Below are 21,804 nucleotides of genomic sequence, written 5' to 3'. Positions count from 1 at the left end.
CCTGCGGAAATCCAATCAGATCAGGGCACAGTGTTTACTAGCGCTTTGACGACAGCCTTTCTCGAAAGGTGCGGGGTAAAGCTGTTACACAGCTCAGTGCACCACCCCCAGTCGAATTCCGTTGAGAAGCTCCACTCAGTCATGAAGCGCGTGTTGAGAGCATTGTGTTTTGAACATCAAACTGACTGGGAGCTGTGTCTGCCTGGGGTGATGTTTGCATTAAGGACCGCACCGCATGCGGCTACGGGGTTTTCGCCAGCTGAGCTAGTGTACGGTCGCTCGCTGCGTTCTCCGCTTCGCATGCTTCGATACGGATCACTGCCCTCTCCAATGGCTGCAGACTATCTCTTCCACAAATGGCCGCCTCCTGCGCTGGAGCCTCGCTTTGCAACAGTATTCCTTTGAGGTGCGTTACAAAAAGGGGAGTCTCAACGGTAACGCCGATGGCTTAAGTCGAAGCCCCTAACGTGGGAATCAGCCTCAAAATTGTTTGTTACTGATGTTTTTCTTCCTGAGGCAGGATTTTTAACATATTGCTTTTGTGTAGTGTTTCAAAGTGATGATGTGCTTTCTAGTGCAATTTTCCGATTTGTGGACGCGTTCTGAGTGCTGCTAAACTACTGTAAGGAACTAGGCAGTAGTATAAAAGGGGAAAGAGCCTGGCAGGGCTTAGTGAGGGTTGTGCCGTGCTTGCTGACTGAGCGGTTGAGTTTCGGCGTAGTTCTAACGCTTGCCGGGAACGAGAACAAAAATGTCAACTCTCCCGAAGTCACTTTGCAGTGTCCTGTGTGAACCTGAACGAGAGAACGAGGCCTTCTCTGTGCGCTGCGCTCAAGAAACGCCGAAGGACGCCCGACTTCGGTTATGAGCATCATCGAGCGACATCCTTCCGGACAGCGGACGCAGTCCCCTGTCCATCGGGATCTCCCTCCCCCGGCGGGGCGGTCTGTTACGTTTCGCCTACGACGCGCGGTATAGCCGGCGCGGATGCAACGGACGCCGGGGCTTCGTTCAAAGCGGCGGACATTTTGGCCCGTTCAGCGCCGCCGATACACCTCCCTGCCAAGCGCGTCCAGGCGTGTTTCAGTGCCACGTGTCTTCGTGTGTGTGTGTGTGTGTGTGTGTGTGTGTGTGTGTGCCCACGCTTGTCAAAGCGCGGCAGCCGGGGAGAGGAGCTCCCCAAGTGTGAAGCGAGGAGGTCTGAGCGGCGCCGGTTCGGCGGATGCGTCACTACACTCATCTCAACATGTCTCTCAGCGTGTCCGTGCCCCGCCGTCACGTGGTCTCGTCACGAGGCCTTCCTCTTGCCCTCGACTCCGAGAGTATAAGAGCAGCTGCCCCCGGACGCCGAGAGAGAGGCTCCGATTTCTGCTGTTGAGTTACGTGCTCTCCCGTCTCTCCACTTCGGTCGACCTGACCACCCGCTCTTTTGCGATGTTAGAATAAACAAGTTGTTCTGTTACCAGTTGACTCATGCTTTGCCGGGACCTTCGGATGCTTTCAGTGCCCCAGGCCGCCAGGCCAACGCTACCCTTGGGGCTTGCGACCCGATTGCAACAACGGGCGTCAGCACTGAGATTCCAACAACTCGTGCCAGCGGTGCGATTCTAACACTGGCTATTGTTTGGGCAGTGGGTAAATTTCGCCCCTATTTGTACAGCCGTCAATTCAGAGTCGTCACTGATCACCACGCTCTGTGTTGGCTTTCGTCCCTCAAAGATCCTTCAGGGCGCCTTGGCCGCTGGGCTCTGCGCCTCCAAGAATACAACTATTCCGTTGTATACAAGACCGGCCGGTTACATCAAGATGCGGACTGCTTGCCGCGCCATCCTGTCGACCCTCCTGACGTTTCTGCGGCCGGCATACCTGTCACCGTTCTCTCTCTGGCTGCTTTTCGCGATATTAGAGCCGAACAACGTTGGGACGCCTCCTTGCAACACCTTATTCAACGGCTCACTTCAACGACGCCCGATCCTTTCCTTCGCATGTTTGAACTTCATGATGGTATATTGTACCGCTCTAACATGCGCCCGGACGGCCCTGACCGACTCTTCGTCGTGACTCAGGATCTGCGTCAGACTGTTCTCGCCCAGCTTCATGATGTACCGACTGCAGGTCACCTTGGCGTGTCACGGACTTATGACCGCATTCGTCGGCGCTTCTTTTCGCCTGGTCTGTACCGTGACATTTGCCGTTATGGCTACGTGTGACCTTTGTCAACAACGCAAAAAGCCGACCACACTCCCTGCTGGTCGCCTTCAACTACTTGACGTACCATCAGAACCATTCTTCCGTGTAGGTGTTAATCTTTTGGGCCCTTTTCCTACGTCTGCTTCGGGAAACAAGTGGATTGCTGTAGCAACAGACTACGCCACCCGATATGCAATCACACAGGCTCTTCCAACAAGCTGTGCAACCGATGTCGCCGACTTCCACCTAGAGAACGTCATCCTTCACTACGGCGCCCCTCGACAGCTCCTCACCGACCGAGGTCGCTACTTTCTTTCTAAAGTTGTCAATGACATTCTACACTCGTGCGCGACTAACACAAACTTGCTACTGCTTACCATCCACAAACGAACGGTCTAACCGAGCACCTTAACCGCGCTCTTACTGACATGCTGTCCCTGTATGTCTCCGTTGACCATCGCGACTGGGATGTTGCGCTGCTGTTCGTTACTTTCGCCTATAATTTGTCTCGCCATGATACCGCAGGCTTCTCTCCATTCTTCCTCTTGTTTGGCCGCGACCCTACGCTACCTTTCGACACCGTTCTGCCTGGTAGTCTGAATTCCACATCCAAGTACGCCCGTGAAGCCATACTCAAAGCACAAGAAGAACGCCATATTGCCCGACGTCGACTTGTGTAGTTGCAGGACAATCAGTGGCGCTTATATGACGCCCGCCATGGTGACGCCCATTACACACCGGGTGCCCTGGCTCTCCTTAGGTTGCCCGTCGCGACGCGTTGGCCTCTCGGAGAAGTTACTTTCACGCTACTCCAGCCCTTACCGTGTCTTGCGTCAAGTAACTGACGTCACATACGAAATAGCCCCTCTTGAGCAAACCGTGGCTCAGCATCGCTCCGACATGGTCTACGTCGCGCGTTTAAAGTTGTATCACTCACCCGTCTCATAACCAGCACCGAGCCGGTGCTTCAGCCGCCGGGGGTCATTTGACACGCTGACGAAGAAGATGTTTTAATCTTGGTCGGAAGAAGATGACGCTGTGAACTTCGCACGCTGTCTACAACATTGTCAGCTGCTATAATTATTGTAAATATCCTGTAAATATATGTCTGACTGTTTTTAACCCCATAACAATACAAGGCCTACGATGCCACCAGAAACATGATGATGACTTCGTGCTGCCTGCAGCAGGAAATGGCAACGAGTTTGGGCGCAGTCCTTTGATACTTTTCTACTGGTCATTAAACTTCAGGTCACATTTGCTATAGGGATGGAAGCTTCTGTTAGGGGCACCACTGAAGATGAAAAGGCTACAATCACCAGTGTCGTAGGCTCGCTTTGGCAGTTTATAACAATTTAGATGTGTTTAGACATGGTTGAACTAGGGCGACACGGCACCGATATTAGACTGTGGACTTCCTGTGAATGCTGTGCAGTGCTGGCAGCCATGTCAGTGAGAGTAGAGTTGTCGTAGGCAGACAAGTCGAACAATTTTGTAGTCACACTGCAATGACACAACGGCCTCTGCACTGATGCAGGTTCCGTGGAATTTTCGCCCCCAGTTCCTGCACGCGCTGCTCGCTTTTTTTGTTGTTTCACTCATTCTCAAAAAGGCATTTCACATATTCACGGCGAAGAATCACTGGCTGAGAAAAAGTGGATGATGTGAGCTACCGGTGATTTCAGGAGCCCCTTGGATACGACGGGGGGCTGTTACTCACAGCTGCTCTTGCTTTTCATACTCTTAATGACCCATGCAGTGTGCTATTGTTAAAGGAAACTATGCATACACAAGCGCTCCCTTAGAGACTGCGTAGCTCTCTCTTGAAAACATCGATGCCAGCTGCACACTTGCATAACAACCAAGTAAGGGGCATTGCAGTATTGTGGTGCATTGTATTGGTCTATTGCCATGGTGGTGTAGTGGCTTTGGCGTTGCGCTGCTAAGCCCAAGGGCGCGGGATGGAATCCCGGCCGCGGCGGCCAAATTTCGATGGGAGCGAAATGCAAGAAAAAAATGCCCGTGTACCGTGCATTAGGTGCACGTTATTTAGCCCAGATGGTCAAAATTCTATTGACACCATACAGTGTCCGAAACTTCGGTCACCGTTTTACATTGGTCATACAGGAGACAAGAGTGGGGTCTGGCTCAGCACCAGCACGATCACTCGCTGCTACCTGAAAGGCAAGGCTGTCCTGTTGCCAGGGTGGAAGGTATTGAATATGGACAACAGCCCACAGAACAGTGGTATGATCCAGGCTTGACTGGAGAGGCTTGACTCGGTCCACTGCGGAGCTAATGCAGTTGCTGGTCCACACCATGCCACTTTCGATGGTGCGGTAAAACAGAGCTTGAGGACTTACTTCCATTTATGAAAGTGTGAGCGACCCTTTTGGCACAGCGTGGGCGCAGATTTATCATATTTTGCTGAAATGTGGCAGGATGGAGCAGGGTTCGCCTCTTGACACAGTTCAGCACAATTGGAGCAGTGGTAGCATCACTGATATTCTGAATTAGCACTACACCTTTCTCTTTCTCTGCTTTATTTCAAAGGTATCTATGTCTGACGATACCATAACCGCCTTTTCACTGCTCACAAATATGACAGTGGTGCCATCATGAGGCAGAGGATGTTACCACTGTGATCGCCACGTGATCTTATAGTCATGCCAATATGAAAGCTTGGTGTAATGATAGGCCTTGTTCTGCATCAACACAATATCGCAGTTCAAATTACAAGGAAAGTAAGGCTATCCTTGTCTTGCGTATTTTTGTCTCCTGTTATGGTTGGTCATAATAAGAACATGTTAGTGTGTGGCAATAAAAATGTGAACGGTGTCCCAACTATACAAGGGTGCAACATGGTTCAATGCAGCACACAATGCTGGCGTTATGTGTGCCACCAGTGGCATAGCAGGCACTGCGCCTCGTTGCTGCAAGAGACGAGACTGACGGGAAACATTTACTGTCGAGACCATAACATACACACAGCAGCTCAACAGCAACGTTGGAGTGCCTATAATGTGCATGCCAGCAGTGGAAGGCAGAATGCTGCCCTTGCTTCGCCACCAAGGTGACTGAGCGCAGCATTGACAGTGAGCCCACTTCACTTAGTCATTTTGGCAGCCGAGCGCACTTCACGTTGCTGGATACCCTCTAACCTGCCACATGCAAATTGCTCATTCACAGTCAGCGGGACGGCATCACAACGGCACTGGCAGCGTGAATGCACCTTGATCATTGCACTGAAGGCATCTCAAAAAGCTGTGGCGATGAGAAGCACCACCAACAGCACTGCAGGCATCACGTCATGGTGGTGCATGAGATGAGATCGTAGGAAAAGCCAAGAAAGGATTAGATTTGCCTCGGTGTTTACTGTCTATTCCGCTCAGACTACCAGTGTATAGTACACCATAGCTGCTCGACAGGAACGCAATTGTAGTGCACACAGTGCTCATACCGGCAGCGAAAGCCAGAACGCCGCGTTGGCTCCGGCAGAGCCGACTGAGCACACCTTGACCGCGCGTCCACTTGGCTTTGTTGCTTTTGCAGCCAAACACACTGCCTGTCTCTGGAGACCTGCTAACCCCCAAGGTGTGGGCCACACACATTCCTTGATACCATGACAGCATGACAACACCTATGGCAACCACGCTAATGTGCCTCAAATGTCCGTATAATTTCTATTGCAATAAGAAGGCTGCAAGGGCACAGCAGCGGCAACATTCTGTTGCTGTACACTTAGCTTAGGCATTTCCATCGGGGGGAAGAAGCACCTTCTCTCCTTTCTGTTGTGCATGGGTACAAAACACGTGCTGCTGCACGTGTAGTCCTCTTGAGCAGGATTTCACGAGGGTTCATAACAGTCCACAGGACATAATGGTAATGCCTAGAGAGCTCTCACTTGAGAGGTTTATGAGACACAATCTATCTTCTGTAGCAAAATATTTCACATCTTTCACAAAAAGTGTTGGGCCTTCTTCTCACCATCATGTTTGCAGCACAACTTACTAAAACAACCTTGGCTACAGTCCAATTATAACTTCCTGCAATCAACACCTACCTGCTTCCCTTTCCTCGCTGGCTCGGATGAGTTTGTCAAGCTGACATTGTTGTCACCAAACTCTTCAAGCTCATGGAAGTGCTGCTTCCGCGAAAGCAACGTGAGTTGCAGTGTATCCATGCCCTCCTCCATCACACCGTCTGTATTGAGCTCCACATTGTAGTTGTTGGCCTGCAAACAAGACGACCAACATAGTATAGAAAATAGACCTAGGTACGTGCGCTATTACAGAGCTTTCGCTTGTATTGGCTTACATGATAGATGGACAGCCAACACTACTGAACTTGGCGACAATGCAAGACAATTACAATAACATCTCACAAGATTGACCCCTGCTAGATAAGAAAATGGGATCATTCTTGTCAATTGAGACATATTCGACCATGCGCCAGTTAATTCACACAACCGCCAAAGCATGGCCAGCGCAGAGCACTGCAATTGAGCAAAAGCGGCATGGGCAAGCCTGGCGTTCCACCGAAATAAATCAGTGGACTGCATCTCCACAGCCGTCAGCAGCAATTGCACAAAAATGGCGAGAACACTTCATGCTTTTTTACTGAAGTTAGCATGATGCACGGCACTGCATCAGGCACATGGCTTCAAGACTGTGCAATTCCTACTTGCGGTAATCACAAAGATAGCAACCGCACATTTTCAGCCACTGTGGTGAGTCCGTTGGTTAAATTTTTATTCAAGTGCAAGGCATGCAATGCTAACACTGTCGTCAAGGGTAAAAAGCAATCATACTGTGGCCCACATACTTGCATCAAACATGCCGGCTACATCGTGGTTGACGAGTAGATGCTGGGGATGTGCACACTGTAGTGAAAAGCACATCTGCTTGGACGAAGACATGTCCTAATCCTCTCGGCGTCAGGTTCTATCGGAGGTGACACACCCCAAGTGTCAGCCTTTTTATGCGTTTGCATTCTTTGGGCACTTCACACATTTTCCGGGGGCTACGTATCTATTTATCTATGTATGTATATCTATGCATGGATTATCTAACTGTTCTCCCGCCTACCTGAGTCACTGGGTAGCCCACCGAGCTGCTGTACTGACGTAACCGGGTTTGACACCTACCATCGGACCAACATGAGTCATTGAGTTAGTAGCAATGTGTACATATGTGCTCCTCTTCAACCAACATCTTTCATCCCGGCATGGGTAACTCCAAGATGTGGAACTGGGTAGATACAGCTGCTCGAAGAAACTCTTTGACGCCGATCCACTGTGTGTGTGCCATTCGATCTGTGCTGGTTTTCAATGAACCTCTTGATGTCAACTTGGGTCACTGAGTATGTGTCAGTACGCATGTGCTTCACTGAACATCTTTGATGTTAACTCTGGTAGCCAGATATCTGCCACTGGGAATGTGCCCACTCTACAACGATTAAAAAAGTATCTTAAGTTCATCCGATTCTGAGTGGAATCAAACCCATGTCACAAGGATTCCTCAAAGACAGCCACCCGACGCATTAGCACGCTGCGCCACGAATTCACTCGGTATGTGCCCCTTTTCAAAGAATGCTTTTGACACCAATGTTTCAGTGAGCTGTGCCATGGATCCACTGGGTGTGTGCCCCTCTTCACTGAACCTCTTGCCAACTTATGTCACCGAGTATGAGCCACTTAGTGCGCAGCAAGCGAGGAAACAATCATGGTTTGCAGGCACCAGCATGCCACGCTTCTTGACTCGGAGGCCCCACATGGACTTTTCGGCAGTGCCACTAGATGGCATAGCACGTTCAGAAAGAAGCACGAGAAAGGAGCCCGTTTGCCGCACGACACATTTCACAGCATGTGCACGCACCGGCGCGCCATGCATTTCAGAGGCCATGCGCAGACTGCATTGCTAGATGGCGCCGAGTGTGCTTAGGGAAGCACGAAAGAGGAGTCCGACTGCAGTAAATGTCTCATACATGACTGCTTTCGGAAGTGGCAATATGTTGTGTCGCTATACAGTCAATGTACAATTTTTCAGGCTCCCTAGGGACTGCGAAAACGTCCGAAAAATCGAGTACACGCAAAAACGCACCATTTTATATGTAATTTTCTCGGATGGAAAGTGCCAAGAACGGCATATCAGACTTGTGTAACTCTGCCAATGCATCATTGAGGTGGCTCTGAAAAGAACTGTTTATAAAAACAAAAAATAAAAATGCGACAGCGGGTGCCGTAAATGTTGCCGGCGCTATCATGAGCTGGGTCGACGCTGCCTCTTGCCACCTTAGCAGGGCGACAAAGATCGTTGATCCTCTTTTGCATGGTGTTCCGCTTGCATGCGATTATGTTTGCTTCAATTTCAGCCAGGGTCATATCATCGTTGTACACTGATGACAGCGTCATAAGTACTCGCGTCAACTTGGAGCTCGTCGGCTCTGCAGGTGCTGGCTCTCCATCCTCGGTGTCGGAGTCATCCGAATCCATTGTCACATGACAGACTATTTCATCACCAGTTAATTTCGCACAGAGTTTGAGATCTTTGTCAGCATCGGCGATTGCTTCAAAAGTTATGAAAAGATCTTCAACTTGTTTTTCATGAAATCTGAAACCATTTGTTTCGAAATTCCAAACTTCTTGCCCACGTCGGCTTGTGACTGGCCGCTTTCAACTAGCTCAACGATGGCAGCTTTCTTTTCCATCGTCGGCCTACAGTAAAAATTTGCCTGCTTCGAAGCCACAGGCAAAGATGACGAACAGGTAGTCAGTGCCATCGGTCAGCAGTGAATACGTTTGAGGAAAAGCACAGAACCAAACAGCGGAAAGCTTCAAAGCGAACTCTGAAGAAAGCGCACAGCAGCACAACACGATCACATGACCTATCACAAGTCTAACCAAAAACACATGTCGATAAACACAAAAGGCTATGGCCATAGCTACGACTGGCTACAGCTGCCAACAGATCGGCGTGAGAGATCACTGGTCTAAGGTTTCAATACGATACGCTGGCCGCGGTGCTGTGGCTGGCTACGGCTGGCGAACCGGCATGTGAGATAATGAAAATGGCGGCGATGGATGCCACTTTGGACCTGCGATTACAGCCTGCAAAATGGGACGGCAAAGAATTTGAGCGTCTGAAATTTCAGATGTTTTTATACATAGGCTCTATGGGGCACCTGATGGAGCCGCAAAGGAGTCCGAATTATGGGGCACGTCCGAATAATCGAGCGTACGGAAAATCGGAGGTTGACTGTATTGATTTACAGTCGCCGACCGTTTATTCGGACCTCACGGGGACTGCGGAAATGTCCGAATAAACAGGTGTCCGAAAAAGCAGATTAAGAAAAAAAAATGAAATCCTTTATTTCCACGCACTTATTCGGGCTCTGCAGTAGGCTTGAAGAAATCGTGAGTGCGCCGTTGCACGCTGTTCCGTTTACGCGCAATCAGATAAACCTGAATCTCGGAGAGGGTCGAACGGTCACTATAGGCGGCTGAAAGCACAGTCACTGCTTGTGCACATTCCGCATGCGACAGCAGCGTAGCACATGGTGCGTCATCTTCCGACTCGGAGTCATCGTCCGGCGGTGCAGCATAGAGAATGGGTGCAGCAGAAACCTGACGAATGATCTTGCCGTCGTCGAGTTCTGCGCATGTCAGTACAGCAGTGTCAGCACCTGTGAAACTCAAATGAGACGGTGTCCGGAATCGCAATGCAACCACTGCGCAGGTCTCAGCAGAACTTTTTCCGCGTCAGTAGGGAGCACATCGGAAGGCGACAAATCTTAGGCCCCCCGGCACCCGCACTGTCGGCGCCATTAGACACTTGACGCGATGTTTCCGTACGCCGCGTTGGAACACCGAAACCTCGACACAGCACACAAAGCAAACACTATCGTGCCGACACCAGTCGCACAAACGAAAAACGCGGCCTGCTCGCATCGTCGTGCGCGAAAGAAACAAATCAGCTGCTGGATTGTCTTGACATGGATTACTAAGCTGAAACCGGAACTGCTGTACGCCCATTCTATCGAACCAAGCAGAAACGATGATGATGAGCGGGGATTTCCAGTAGCGCCGCTTCGTGGGGCAGCAAGGAGGCTCCGTTCAAAACAAAAATGGCGTTCAGCAAGTCGAACTATGCGCCGGTCAGAGTCGGTGCATGATGCCCTCGATCAAGTTGACTCAAGGAGTGTCCGAAAAATCAGACGAGAGGCTGCAAGGTGTCCGAACTTTCGGCAGTTGTTATACATTATGGTCTATGGGGAGAACGGTGGTGCCGCGAAGCTGACCGAATAATCGGGCATGTCCGAATTTTTGGAGTCCGGAAAATCGGTCGGCGACTGTAATGCATTACCATCGACAGTCATCGTAAGATGGGCTCTACTGCAAGTTTATTTTTTGGGGGAGGGGGGGGATATAAAAGGAACACAACAGTTTATTTTTGGTTATGGAGAAAGGAAAAAGAGACAGATAATAGCAAATGCACTCTTGGTATGGTCCTCACATAAATATCTGACAAAAGGAATAATATGCACAGCAGACTCAGGACCACCATTGTTCTCAGTACTTTTTTCACAGTGTCAGGGTCAGAATCTAACGAGGTTGAAGCTGCCTCTTCCTCGTATGACAGTCTGTCATCTTCCGAGTAAGAATTACAGCCAAACCTCATTAATACGTACTGGCTTAATGTGTAATTGCGGTTGTGTAATTGCGGTGTAGTTGCGAAGATCCCTCCACCCAGCCTTCGTTGAATTCCATGTATTGGCTGACCGATTAAGCCATAATCGCTCAGTGCCTACTAAACGGTTAGTGCGTACTATGTTCTTTCTTGTTCTACACGCACAGGCACAAAATCGGCAAAATCTCACGTGCCCAGATGTTTGATTATCGAGTTGTGACACCCAGACGACAGCCGCCACCGATAGAGAAAACATGGCCACCATGACATATTTCCTGCTCATACAGCTGTTGCCGATTACAGCGCACAAAAGCATGGCCTTCGAGATTGGCTTCAGGTAACGCAAAGAAGCTGCCGATAGGGTTGCGAATTTGCTGACACCGTTGAACCCAATCCAATCCAAATCAAGTAGTAACCCCACAGAAGCACTCTTTTTTTTTTAGTGCGCAGGTATTTCTATGTTTACCCAACGAGAAAAATGTCCCTCCGTCCGTCCGTCCCGTAAGACGACCACTTTCAAGATAAAGCCGACAGCAGCGAGCGACTGTACCTTCACGCTGCCTGTCGCTTCAATACAAACAAGGCAGCAAGAGCACAGCGCCCATGAAGCTCTCAGCACAAGCCACACCCTGCCTCTTTTGCAGATTACTTTGAAGATGTGGGCCTGCGTATCTCACTTCAGCGTGCAGCAGTGGAAACACAGCACTTGGAGCTATCAGCAGTCGGCACTCTGTCTGCGTCGCTGATCTCAAGATATGGTTAGTGTGGTCGTGCTATATACGCAGGCGCCGCTGGTGTACGTTTGATTACAGTTCATAATGGTTCGAAGCGGTTGGATAAAGGCTAAACCCCATGAGACCGATTTTATGCGCAACAATGATGAGCAATGGCTTTCAGCAACAAAATGGGCCGTCCCTTGAACAGATTGCTCAGTTCTGGAAACCTACAATCCTTTGCTTGTCGCCCAGAAGTGCTATGAGCAACTAGCCAATAGCGCGAAGCTGGAACTGAATGTATAACCCTCAAATACTACCGACTGTCACATGGAACAAGCAAACGATTGGATTTTTGCACGTGCAAGAATAAGAACCTACTGCAAGACCTTCAGGAATATTTTATGCTGATTTTTACAGTAAAATACATCAACTAAAATTAATAAGCCATGCGTCATGCTAGTTTCAACGCGTATTTGCTGCCCTCATACCGGCAACACTGGGAAGATGTCGCTCAAAATCATCATTCGCATGGAGTACGAATTGTAGGCAACGAGCAAACATGACAGCCATCTCCATCACATCGCTTGTTGCTGTCGCAAGATCACTTGCATAGAGTTTATACTTAAGGTGCTAATGAGCCATAACAGGCTATAATGATTGGAACGTCATCAGTGCACCGGGTGCCACCACCTGTCGTACTTTGCTTGCGTTATCAATGCACCTTGCACCGCCGTCTGTACCAGTTCATGTCGCTGCAGCACTATCATTCGTTTGTACTTGCCGGATCAAGTTTCATAATGTTGATAATGACACCGGGCTGCTGCGTGGAGAGGAGCAAGTGGCACAATGCTCACGCATAGTTAGACAATTCCCACAGAAGTTCCTGCGTGAATTTTTTTTCTTCATTCAGCCAGTGTGTTTACGGTCATGGTGTTGTCGTGATGTTCAATGGTCTTTGCTGCGGCATGTCGTGTTTATGTTATCAAGACGTTGATGGTGTTACATCCGCGGAGTTCTTGGATACCGACATTGTTGCCGCCGTCGCACCTCGCTCATCTTTAAGTGAAAGCAATGACGACAACGACAATGTAGAAGTGGTCCCTGGCCTTTCATTAACTGATGCAGCATGTGCTTTGAGCGTCATGCGAGCTTTTGCAGAGAAGCGGGGCCTCGCGGACTATCTCGCTCGCGGCCTTACCGAGGTCGAAGATGTCACGGCAAGGTCACCATGGCGGCAAGTGAAGATCACCAATTTTTTGCTGCCTACCCACAAATAAAGCCTGTCTGAGTACGTGTATTTGAGAGCATTGTGACGAAGTTCTTTTCTGGCTGGTAAGTAGCTTCTAAACTGGCATTGGCAGTTAATTCATACACCGTTTAGTGCGTGACATAGAAACACATGGCGAGCATGGTGCGGAAACTGCAGCCATTTGTCTTCACTACTATCCTAATACGGCACGTTTCTGCTAAGGGTGGGCGAATATATTAGCTGTGTTACAAGTTTCAGCGTATGAATAGGGTACACTTCTAACGTATCAGTGTAAATGTGGCCACTATAGTTGCTGCTCGCGATTTGTTGTGTGGCCGTGAGTGCAGACGAGAAGAATCGAAAGGAGCCTTTTTTGTTGTTGTTGGCCAAAACCATTATGAAGCCTACAAGTAAAAAAAGCCAAGGCAAGTTTGGTTGTAGCTTTTTTTCATGGAAGTGCGGAAAGTGATGAAAGGAATGAAATGGAGCATCTGCTTAAGAATGTTTGGTGCGTGCAGACCTCTTGGTATGTCTTCAAGAGTCGTTTGCGTAGCATTTGACAGCATTCGACAGATGGTAAGCATGATCATCATTAGCTAGGCTTGGCACACGACATATCCCTGCGACAAGTTCGGGGTGCGATCATTACACAGGAAAAAAATCTAATTTTGACGACAAAATTCAGGGGTGCGGTCATCACACGAGTGCAATTATCATGCGAGTAAATACGGTAATAATTCGTGTTAGCCTTTGTTGGCTGCATCAAAATCATTCCTGGCCACATGGTTTCTAAGCCTCGTTTGACTCGCCGCCGAAACGGAAGATGGCTGATCCCCCTGCTGATCATCGGCAATGCACGACGTTGCCACTATAGATTTGAAAACTAAGTACTTCTAACCAATGAGGCAATCGTCGTGAAAGTGCTTGCATTGGATAGTGACAGCAACGATAACACAGTAGGGCAAGCTGCCTCAGCATTGTCCTCACAGGAGACCCGGCAGATGATTCAGTCTCTCCACTGCTTCGTTTTCGTGAGCAACCTTTCGTTGCACTAGGTGGAGCACCTGTATGCCTTGGAGAAGGATGTCGACAAGCTTTGCGTAAAGCATGCAAGGGTGACGGAGATAGGGTTTTCTTGTGCAAGCTAGTGAGAAGTACGTGGAGAGATGCTTGTGGCGATCTTAGCGCAGCTTTTCTTCTGGATTTCTGAAGCTGACAGGCTGCTGCGGCAACCTCACATTTTGTAAAAGGCCCCTTTTGGGGCCACCAAAGCGATGCCTTGGCGGAGCTTGCATATCGCTTGCCACCCGTGACCCCTCTTTGCAGTTGTTATAGCAGTGCCATTCTTTGACGCTGGCAGAAGTGGCTTGTAGCAAGCATGTGACACCCCCTCAGGCATAATGTTCGTTCGCCGCTAGGCTCAGTGGCCTGCCAAGCTCGGCAGGCAACATTGGTCACCGCACTGCAATAAACACCGACGAGCATGGCTGCTCGGCAGTCAGTCATCGTTCAGCACCACCACGTCGCGGAGCGTCCGTCTATCGGAGGGTGCCTCGAGCCCTCCCTTGTTCACGAACCCGGGTGGATCGTGACACACGCGATTGGAGAGCCCAGGAAGCAGTTAAACGAGTGAACACAATCAGCAGCCGGATGAAGGAAGGTGGTGGGGAGGGGCACTGGCCTGCCCGCCACTATAGTTTTCTCACAATAGCTCTGCCATCTCCCTATTTTGATTTTTTCATGCAACTCGGTTATAACAATGTAATTTTCGTGGCACTTGAATATTGTTATAAGTGGGTTCGGCTGTATACTACCTATCATTCTCATGCTGGCTGGACCGTCATAAGTTCCAGCTCCCAAAGACAATAGTGCCACACTTCTCCCTGGTAATTTTTGGAGGAAGCGCTATACACGAGACATTGCATCCGAGATTCCAACAAAAACGACAAAGTTTAGGCAAGTCCATGTACCAACAATCATTCCCACGCTTTCTGGACCATCGTAAGTTGCAGTTCCCAAAGACAATACCTTTACACGTTGGTCCAGAATTCTCTTAGTATGTGGTACGAGAAAGCCACTCACCAGTTGCAGTGTGGAAGCGAAGTACCGAGACACCTCCCATACGTGCCGGCCCCTGCAGATCTGACGAAAGTAGAGGGTCTGCTTGGATGGCGCGTCGGAAAAATGGTCCAGCACTCGGTTGCAGTAGGTGCGAATGTTGAAGCTCTCCCGCTCCTGCAAGCAAAGGCACAACTCGGTTGTCGCGAACAGCATACCAAAAGACAGGAGGACAGTGAAGGAAGACATAGGGCTTATCACCGAGAATGACAATGTGCAGATGCAAAACTAGCATGTGGTCTCCAAATCCATGCCTGCAGCGACTGTGTAACAGAAGCCAATTTCAGAGGCCATGCATTTGATGAATGCATTTGCTGGAAGCTACTGCGGAGCCACAAACACATCATAGATGCCACATTTAGGACACTGCCTGTACATATAGGTAAATGATAACGCATTAAAGACAAGGGACGACCAAAGCAGCAATAAACACAGGGTGCTGTGTGGCTATGCACAGAATGCATTTGGCAAAAGCTGATTTAAATCGAAATGCAGGCAGCTTTTGCGGCATGTGCTCCCATGAGTAACGAAAGAAAACGCCTGTTTCTTTCAAGAAGCCATTGAGGCTAAACACACTTCCTGCAATAACGGGGCACTGGGTTTCTGCTTATACATATTTAACTAAGGAGCATTTGCCAGTGGAAACTTTTCACCAGCGCGTCAAAACCAAAAACATTTTTTGGCCCTCTAACAACGCCCAGCGTGCGTTGTTTAGTCGCACGGAATGCAAGCTTGCTCAGTTTGCACAGGCATCATCGTGAAGGGTCAGATGCATTTTTCAACCACATCGTGTTATGCCTGAGAATGTTATTTCTACTTTTGAATACTTTGAGCTGCACAAGTAGCATTTGCCACAACAGGTGTGAACTGAAGTCTGGAAATGTAAATGTCACTAGAGAAAGGCAAAAAGTTAATAAAAATTGGCAAGAACGTCCTGCCCTACCTCTTCGATGTCGAGCATAGGCCTGATTCGACTCTCCCAATCAGCCACTCTTTTTTGCAGGTCAGAGAGCTGGCACTCCGACAAAGGTTCCTGCAAATATATAAAAACAGCAGCATGTCAATACATCCCAATAAGGGTGCGCATTCAATATTATTACATAAGACATCACCACATTGAGGAAATAATGAAGGGATCATGCGTAAGAAAGTGTTTACAAGACGGGCATTGATGCATAAAACAGAATGGCTGTTGAAACCAATCCCAGCTACACCTTTCCAATAGTCTTTTGTTGAGTATAAAATTCATCTTTGGCACGTGGCCTACAAAACATGGATCGAGGTGCTTTCATGTGTGTCATCTCCTGTTTGCGTGTGATGACAGCCGTTTGGCAAACTCGATTCTTGAGAAGCACTATCCCACTGGCAACATGGTCAACATTATTTCCGGTGCAAGCACACATCCCGGAGCCACAGCCACAGCAGATACCCCACAGCCTCGCTATCAATTGGACATGAGAATTTTGCTCCCATGACTTCTTATATTCGGTGGAAGAACTACAAGCTGGCGCATTTTTTTTTAAATCCTAAAATTTAAGCCGGCCCTAGAATTTGGTATATGATTATTTGAAAAAACAATAGGCCTAGATTCAAATAAATACGGTAACTGGTCACTGAATCCTACGCTGCATCGACATGCACCTTTTTTTTACCTCGGGCAATCGGCCACGTTCAGGAGGTGCACTGTCTACAGTTGGAACTGCCTTAGCAATGGAGTTGTGACTCAGTGTACAACAAACAATTCAGGTTTTCAAGACCACAACCTGTCCCCAGCTAGACCCAATTTGCCTTTAGTATCCCATCAAAGGTCCCCTCATCATGCCCCATAAAAAAAATTTCTACACTAAGTCGTACAGCATAATCCAGTGAGTGTTCCACAGCCGACTTCCACTAATTCAACCATGATGGGACCAGTGAAATTGGTCAAATTATCTGATGAGCCGAATTAAATGAGCAGCAGAAAAAAACACTGAAACACACCACTGATATATTTGGCAGTATTTTGCCAATTTCAGGATCGAAGAACGAAAGTTTAAGCCCACTGAAATGTACAGGCACTGGCCGAGACCTTCGGTCGAGATAGAATTCGCCGAAAAATTGAATTAAGTGGAGTCGAATTAAAAGGAGCCCACTGAAAAAGGAATATTCAAGGAAGATTTTGCAGTAGTGGAGAAGGAAGCCAATGAAATGTTGAAAGGCACCACAGGCACGATTGTGGCATGGAGCTACGTTTCAGCCACATCGTGGCTTGATAAGGAAGCTCGCTTCATGCTCGTGTGACAGGGAGGCATAAATGCCGCTTCGCTCGTGAGCGTCTGCTAAAGACATGAGAAGTGCGCTCTTTCGCAGTTCACAGTTTTGGTTTTCGAAGTGAAATTGTTCGGAATTCATTATGATGCAGAAAGTAGCAGCATCAGCTTTCTGGATTTCTGGAAACATCTCGACGGCACCAAGCACGCCGTCTTAATACAGTGCCAGTAATGCCTTTGGCTGTAGGCACCGACGAGCCTGGTCCCAATGCACGTGAAAATGACAGATATTACTGGCGACACTTTGGAAAGGCTCCATGTAGTCTATGCATGGCCAGCGGGCTTCTATTTTCATGATTTTGCTTATCTCGAAATTTTTCCCAGTTTTTTACAGCTTCCAGTTACAGGGGTTTACTGTACTTGCCACAATTGCAATGCGGAGAAAAGTGAAGCAAAACACCTATGACATGGGGGATCTGGTAACATGCTTACATGGAACTCCTGCAGGTAGCTATGGACCAGCTTCTCGTAAGAGTCTTTTTCTGAAGACTCATCCGATGGAGGTGGGCCTGAATGAAGAGGGAATTGATTGAAGGCATGAGAAAAATGTGGTTACAACACAGCACTGTCACTTCTGTGCATCGTCTAACAGCACCACCAGACCACATAAATGTGCAAAAACCTGGAGCACCCTCTGAAACATGTTTAAAGTGATAAGGAAGATGAAATGCAAACACGAAATGCACACCACTTTGCTTCTTAAGTGTGCCAGCTCAAGACTTCGAGAACTTCTTGAAACAGTTTTGTCCCAGCAAGGAAAACATTTACATGTAATGTGAACACGCACAGTGTTGGGAGGAATGTGATGCAGCATGACTGTCAAAGTGCAAAAACATCTGGAAAGTAAAGTTCCATAGACACAGCGCTAAGCAAGCAAGATTTGTAGGTTGCATTTGCTCACTTTCCATGAGAGAAAGCAATGCCATTTATTAGGATTACAAAGGTGGCGGAATAAGGTGCTATCATGATTTTAGCATTCAGAGGCATAGGATGGGAATGGAAGGCAATGGACATGGAAAGATGGCGGAGGCACATGAGGCAGTTTTTTAAAAAAAGAAAACAAATATAAAAACAAGGTTTCAATGATTTCAGCAGAAGCAGAGTTACTGGCAATCATAGGTCGCCTATGCGGCTATCCCCTTCGTGGTGTTCCCACTCCTTTAATGCCTTGTATTGCGAAGGCTACGGTGGAACTGGGCGTGCCCAAAACACTCCGCCTGATAAACGTCACTGTGGCGCGCAGTTAAAATTTGATTTTGGGTGTTCACATAGACCGCATTATTTCTCATTTTGGTGCCTATGATGCGCCAAACAAGGTTGTCCTCAGCAAGCCGCAGTGCGCTCAGCGAGCGAACTTGTCACGGCACCCTGCAGCAGCCGCAGTAGCTATGCTACGTAGCAGACAGCAGTTACATGCAACTGTAGTGCGTATGTGCAACATTTGCTTTGTGCATGACACGGCTTGAGTGCACGCTCGCACTCACACGCTCCAGTCTGACCACGCTACATGGTGCGGACTGGCTTTGTCCTGCACCAGCTTGACAAACAATAGTAGCCACATCCAACTTGCGCATTTTGAAGCACTATTAACAGCTCAATACAAAGTGAAGCCAAGGCGTCTAGCCAGGAGTGGCCAGGAGTGGGTACATGCTGGCAAGCATGCATGTGGTCTGACCTTCAATTTCGCGTGGTTCGAGGCTAGTTGAGGTTCGAAACTAGTCTAAATGAGTGAGGCCCGATGGCTACGACAGAGATAAGCATGGTGGCCAAAGTGTAATTCTTACATGGGTGGCCGCAGCTGAAGGTGAGCAGACGACAGTTGGCTTCGTCCGGAAGTATGTAATTACTATCAACATTCAAAAGCAGATATTCGCTTACTTCAGCCTGCTTATTAAACTACGTCAATGAATACACACAGTAACAGTAGGAAGAAGCATACTGATCCAAACACCCTTCTTGATTCACGTCAGCTACTGGCCAATAGCAGCCACGTATGGGAACCTGCTTTATGAAAAAATAAAGCAGCCCGAAAAGAGTGAGGAGGTTTCTGTTGAGAAGAGAGAATTTGAAAGAAAGAAAGGTGACTTCGTGCGCCGCTTGCGAGCTCTATGTGCCGCGCATGACTGCAAAATCTGGCCAAGATTTTCACAGCAGCATCTGCAGGCTTGGAGTGATGCCTGACACCGGCAAAAGATGCCGAGAGCGAGTGGGGCTTTACTAATCCAGGTACAACCAAATTAGGAAGGCCCACTAAGCATCAGCAAAGACACTCCCTGACCAGAACAGGAATTGGCCTCCCTGGTGCAGTATTCGGCCACTTCATCCCTCATGATTCCTACAATTAACCCATGGCCCTCTGTCCCCAGCAGCTGCGGAGTACCTGACCAAGGCGGTGGTGGGACCTGTAACGCAGCAGAGGGTGCTAAGAATCTCTGGACCCGGACAGGCCGCCAATGGAAACTGACCCTGGCAACTTTTAATTGCCGAACTCTGTTGAGTGAGGCAAGCTTAGCAGGACTCTTTGAGGAACTATTGGACATTGTTTGGGATATCTTCGGCCTCAGTGAGATTAGAACTGGTGAGGTTTATACATTGCTGAATAACGGACATGTCCTCTGCTATGGAGATCTCCCAGATAAGAAGCAATACAGGGTAGGATTCCTAATCCATAAGGACATAGGGGGCAACAGTGATGAATTCTACAGCATTAATGAGAGGGTAGCAGTAGTCATAATCCAACTTAATAAGAGGTATAGATTAAAGGTAGTACAGGTCTATGCTCCAACATCCAGTCACGATGATGAGGAAGTAGATCAGTTTTACGAAGATGTTAAATTAGCAATGAGAAAGGTACAAGCTAAGTACAGTGAAACCTTGTTATAACCGTACTTGGCCGGAGCTCGGGAAAGGTATGTACTGAAAGGTAGTACTGCTTAATCGAAATAGCACGAGATCGCCCATTTACCTGTCAAAAACGGAACTCAGAGAGAGTGCGATGACAGGGGAAAAAACATGCAGTATCTATTCACTTTGCGCGACAAAAGTGTTATTTTCGTTTGATGCCGCGGCGGCCTAACAGCGACGACCGCAGCTCAAACTTACTGAAGCTTCGAGCCAGCTTTTCATCCAGCCCCCTCTTCTCGGCAAGCACTCGCATGGCAGATTCCTCTTTGGTGTTGCATATTCTCTGTGCACGGGCGCGGTAACGCAGATGTCGCGGGGTGCCGTTTCCATTGCGGGGTGCCGTTCTCGTCACGAAGATTGCATTCACGAGGCTGCCGTAACGCGCAGCTTCTGCCACAGTCAGGCCTGAATCACCCGTGCTGTCGCTTTCTGTGTCATCCTCATCATTGTTGCTAGGCGACACTTTGGCAACAACAGAGGCAACGATGGCGAAAAGTCGAACCTCATAGCCAACATCTCTTTGCGGTCGCAGCAGCAATGCCGAGGAACTGCTTCGCATTCCGACTCACGTCATGCTGAAGCTCGGATAAAAAAAAACGCCGGATGCTCAGCATAGAAGAAAAATTAGACATCGTTCGTGCTACCAAACGTGACACGAAGAACTCGGCGCTGGCACGCGACAGGGATCTGCTGTTGACTACGGTGTGTGGCATTTGCTTGTTCACACGGCGCCACGGTTTATAACAGCTGTGTCTTACCAGTACTCACGTACGGGGCAGAAACCTGGAGGCTTACGAAAAGGGTTCTACTTAAATTGAGGACGACACAACGAGCTATGGAAAGAAGAATGATAGGTGTAACGTTATGGGATAAGAAAAGAGCAGATTGGGTAAGGGAACAAATGCGAGTTAATGATATCGTAGTTGAAATCAAGAAAAAGAAATGGGCATGGGCAGAACACGTAATGAGGAGGGAAGATAACCGATGGTCATTAAGAGTTACAGAATGGATTCCAAGGGAAGGGAAGCGTAGCAGAGGGCGGCAGAAAGTTAGGTGGGCGGATGAGATTAAGAAGTTTGCAGGGACAACATGGCCACAATTAGTACATGACCGGGGTAGTTGGAGAAGTATGGGAGAGGCCTTTGCCCTGCAGTGGGCGTAACCAGGCTGATGATGATGATGACGGCGCCACAACACTCTTTGGCTTTGCGTTTTCACAGGGCGCCACAACGCTCTCTGGCACGGCACTGAAAATGATGATGATGTCGATGTGGCTTCACGCCCAAATGCACAGGGTGCTTGGAAGCCGTGGTTCTGATCCATGGTCCTGATCTCTGAGGCTTGTTGTTCTTCCGTGCGACCCGATGGAGATGACGCACCGCTGTGTTTGCGCGACGAAAAGTGGAAACATTACGTGTTAACCGATCTGTACGCAATAAGCTGGTATGGTTTATGCGGATACAAAACACAACTATGTTCAATGGCCGCCGAGTCAGGGATTTGAATTTACTGCGTTTAAAATGAAACTACTGTTTAAGAGGGTGCGGTTTAACGAGGTTTTACCGTATACAGTCACCGACCGATTTTCCGGACTCCAAAAATTCGTACATGCTCGATTATTCGGTCAGCTT

The 21,804-nt window shown here is 48.6% G+C and overlaps 1 protein-coding gene across 3 annotated transcripts in view; it reads right to left on the bottom strand.

Annotated features, from left to right (window-relative positions):
* The window catches only part of LOC126537604 (condensin-2 complex subunit H2-like), a 92,846-nt gene that overhangs the window by 10,887 nt on the left and 60,155 nt on the right, over positions 1–21,804 (bottom strand). For all 3 annotated transcript variants that reach the window (XM_055074392.2, XM_050184753.3, XM_055074393.2), the window contains 4 exons: positions 17,702–17,778; positions 15,904–15,993; positions 14,925–15,077; positions 6,254–6,424 (listed from right to left, as the gene is read on the bottom strand). In XM_055074392.2, coding sequence (XP_054930367.1) covers positions 6,254–6,424; positions 14,925–15,077; positions 15,904–15,993; positions 17,702–17,778 — 491 coding nt within the window. The remainder of the gene's footprint in view (positions 1–6,253; positions 6,425–14,924; positions 15,078–15,903; positions 15,994–17,701; positions 17,779–21,804) is intronic.

This window comes from Dermacentor andersoni, chromosome 4, assembly GCF_023375885.2.
Source record: "Dermacentor andersoni chromosome 4, qqDerAnde1_hic_scaffold, whole genome shotgun sequence".
In the NCBI taxonomy this organism is placed as follows: domain Eukaryota; kingdom Metazoa; phylum Arthropoda; class Arachnida; order Ixodida; family Ixodidae; genus Dermacentor; species Dermacentor andersoni.
This window is presented reverse-complemented; position numbering and strand designations above follow the sequence as displayed.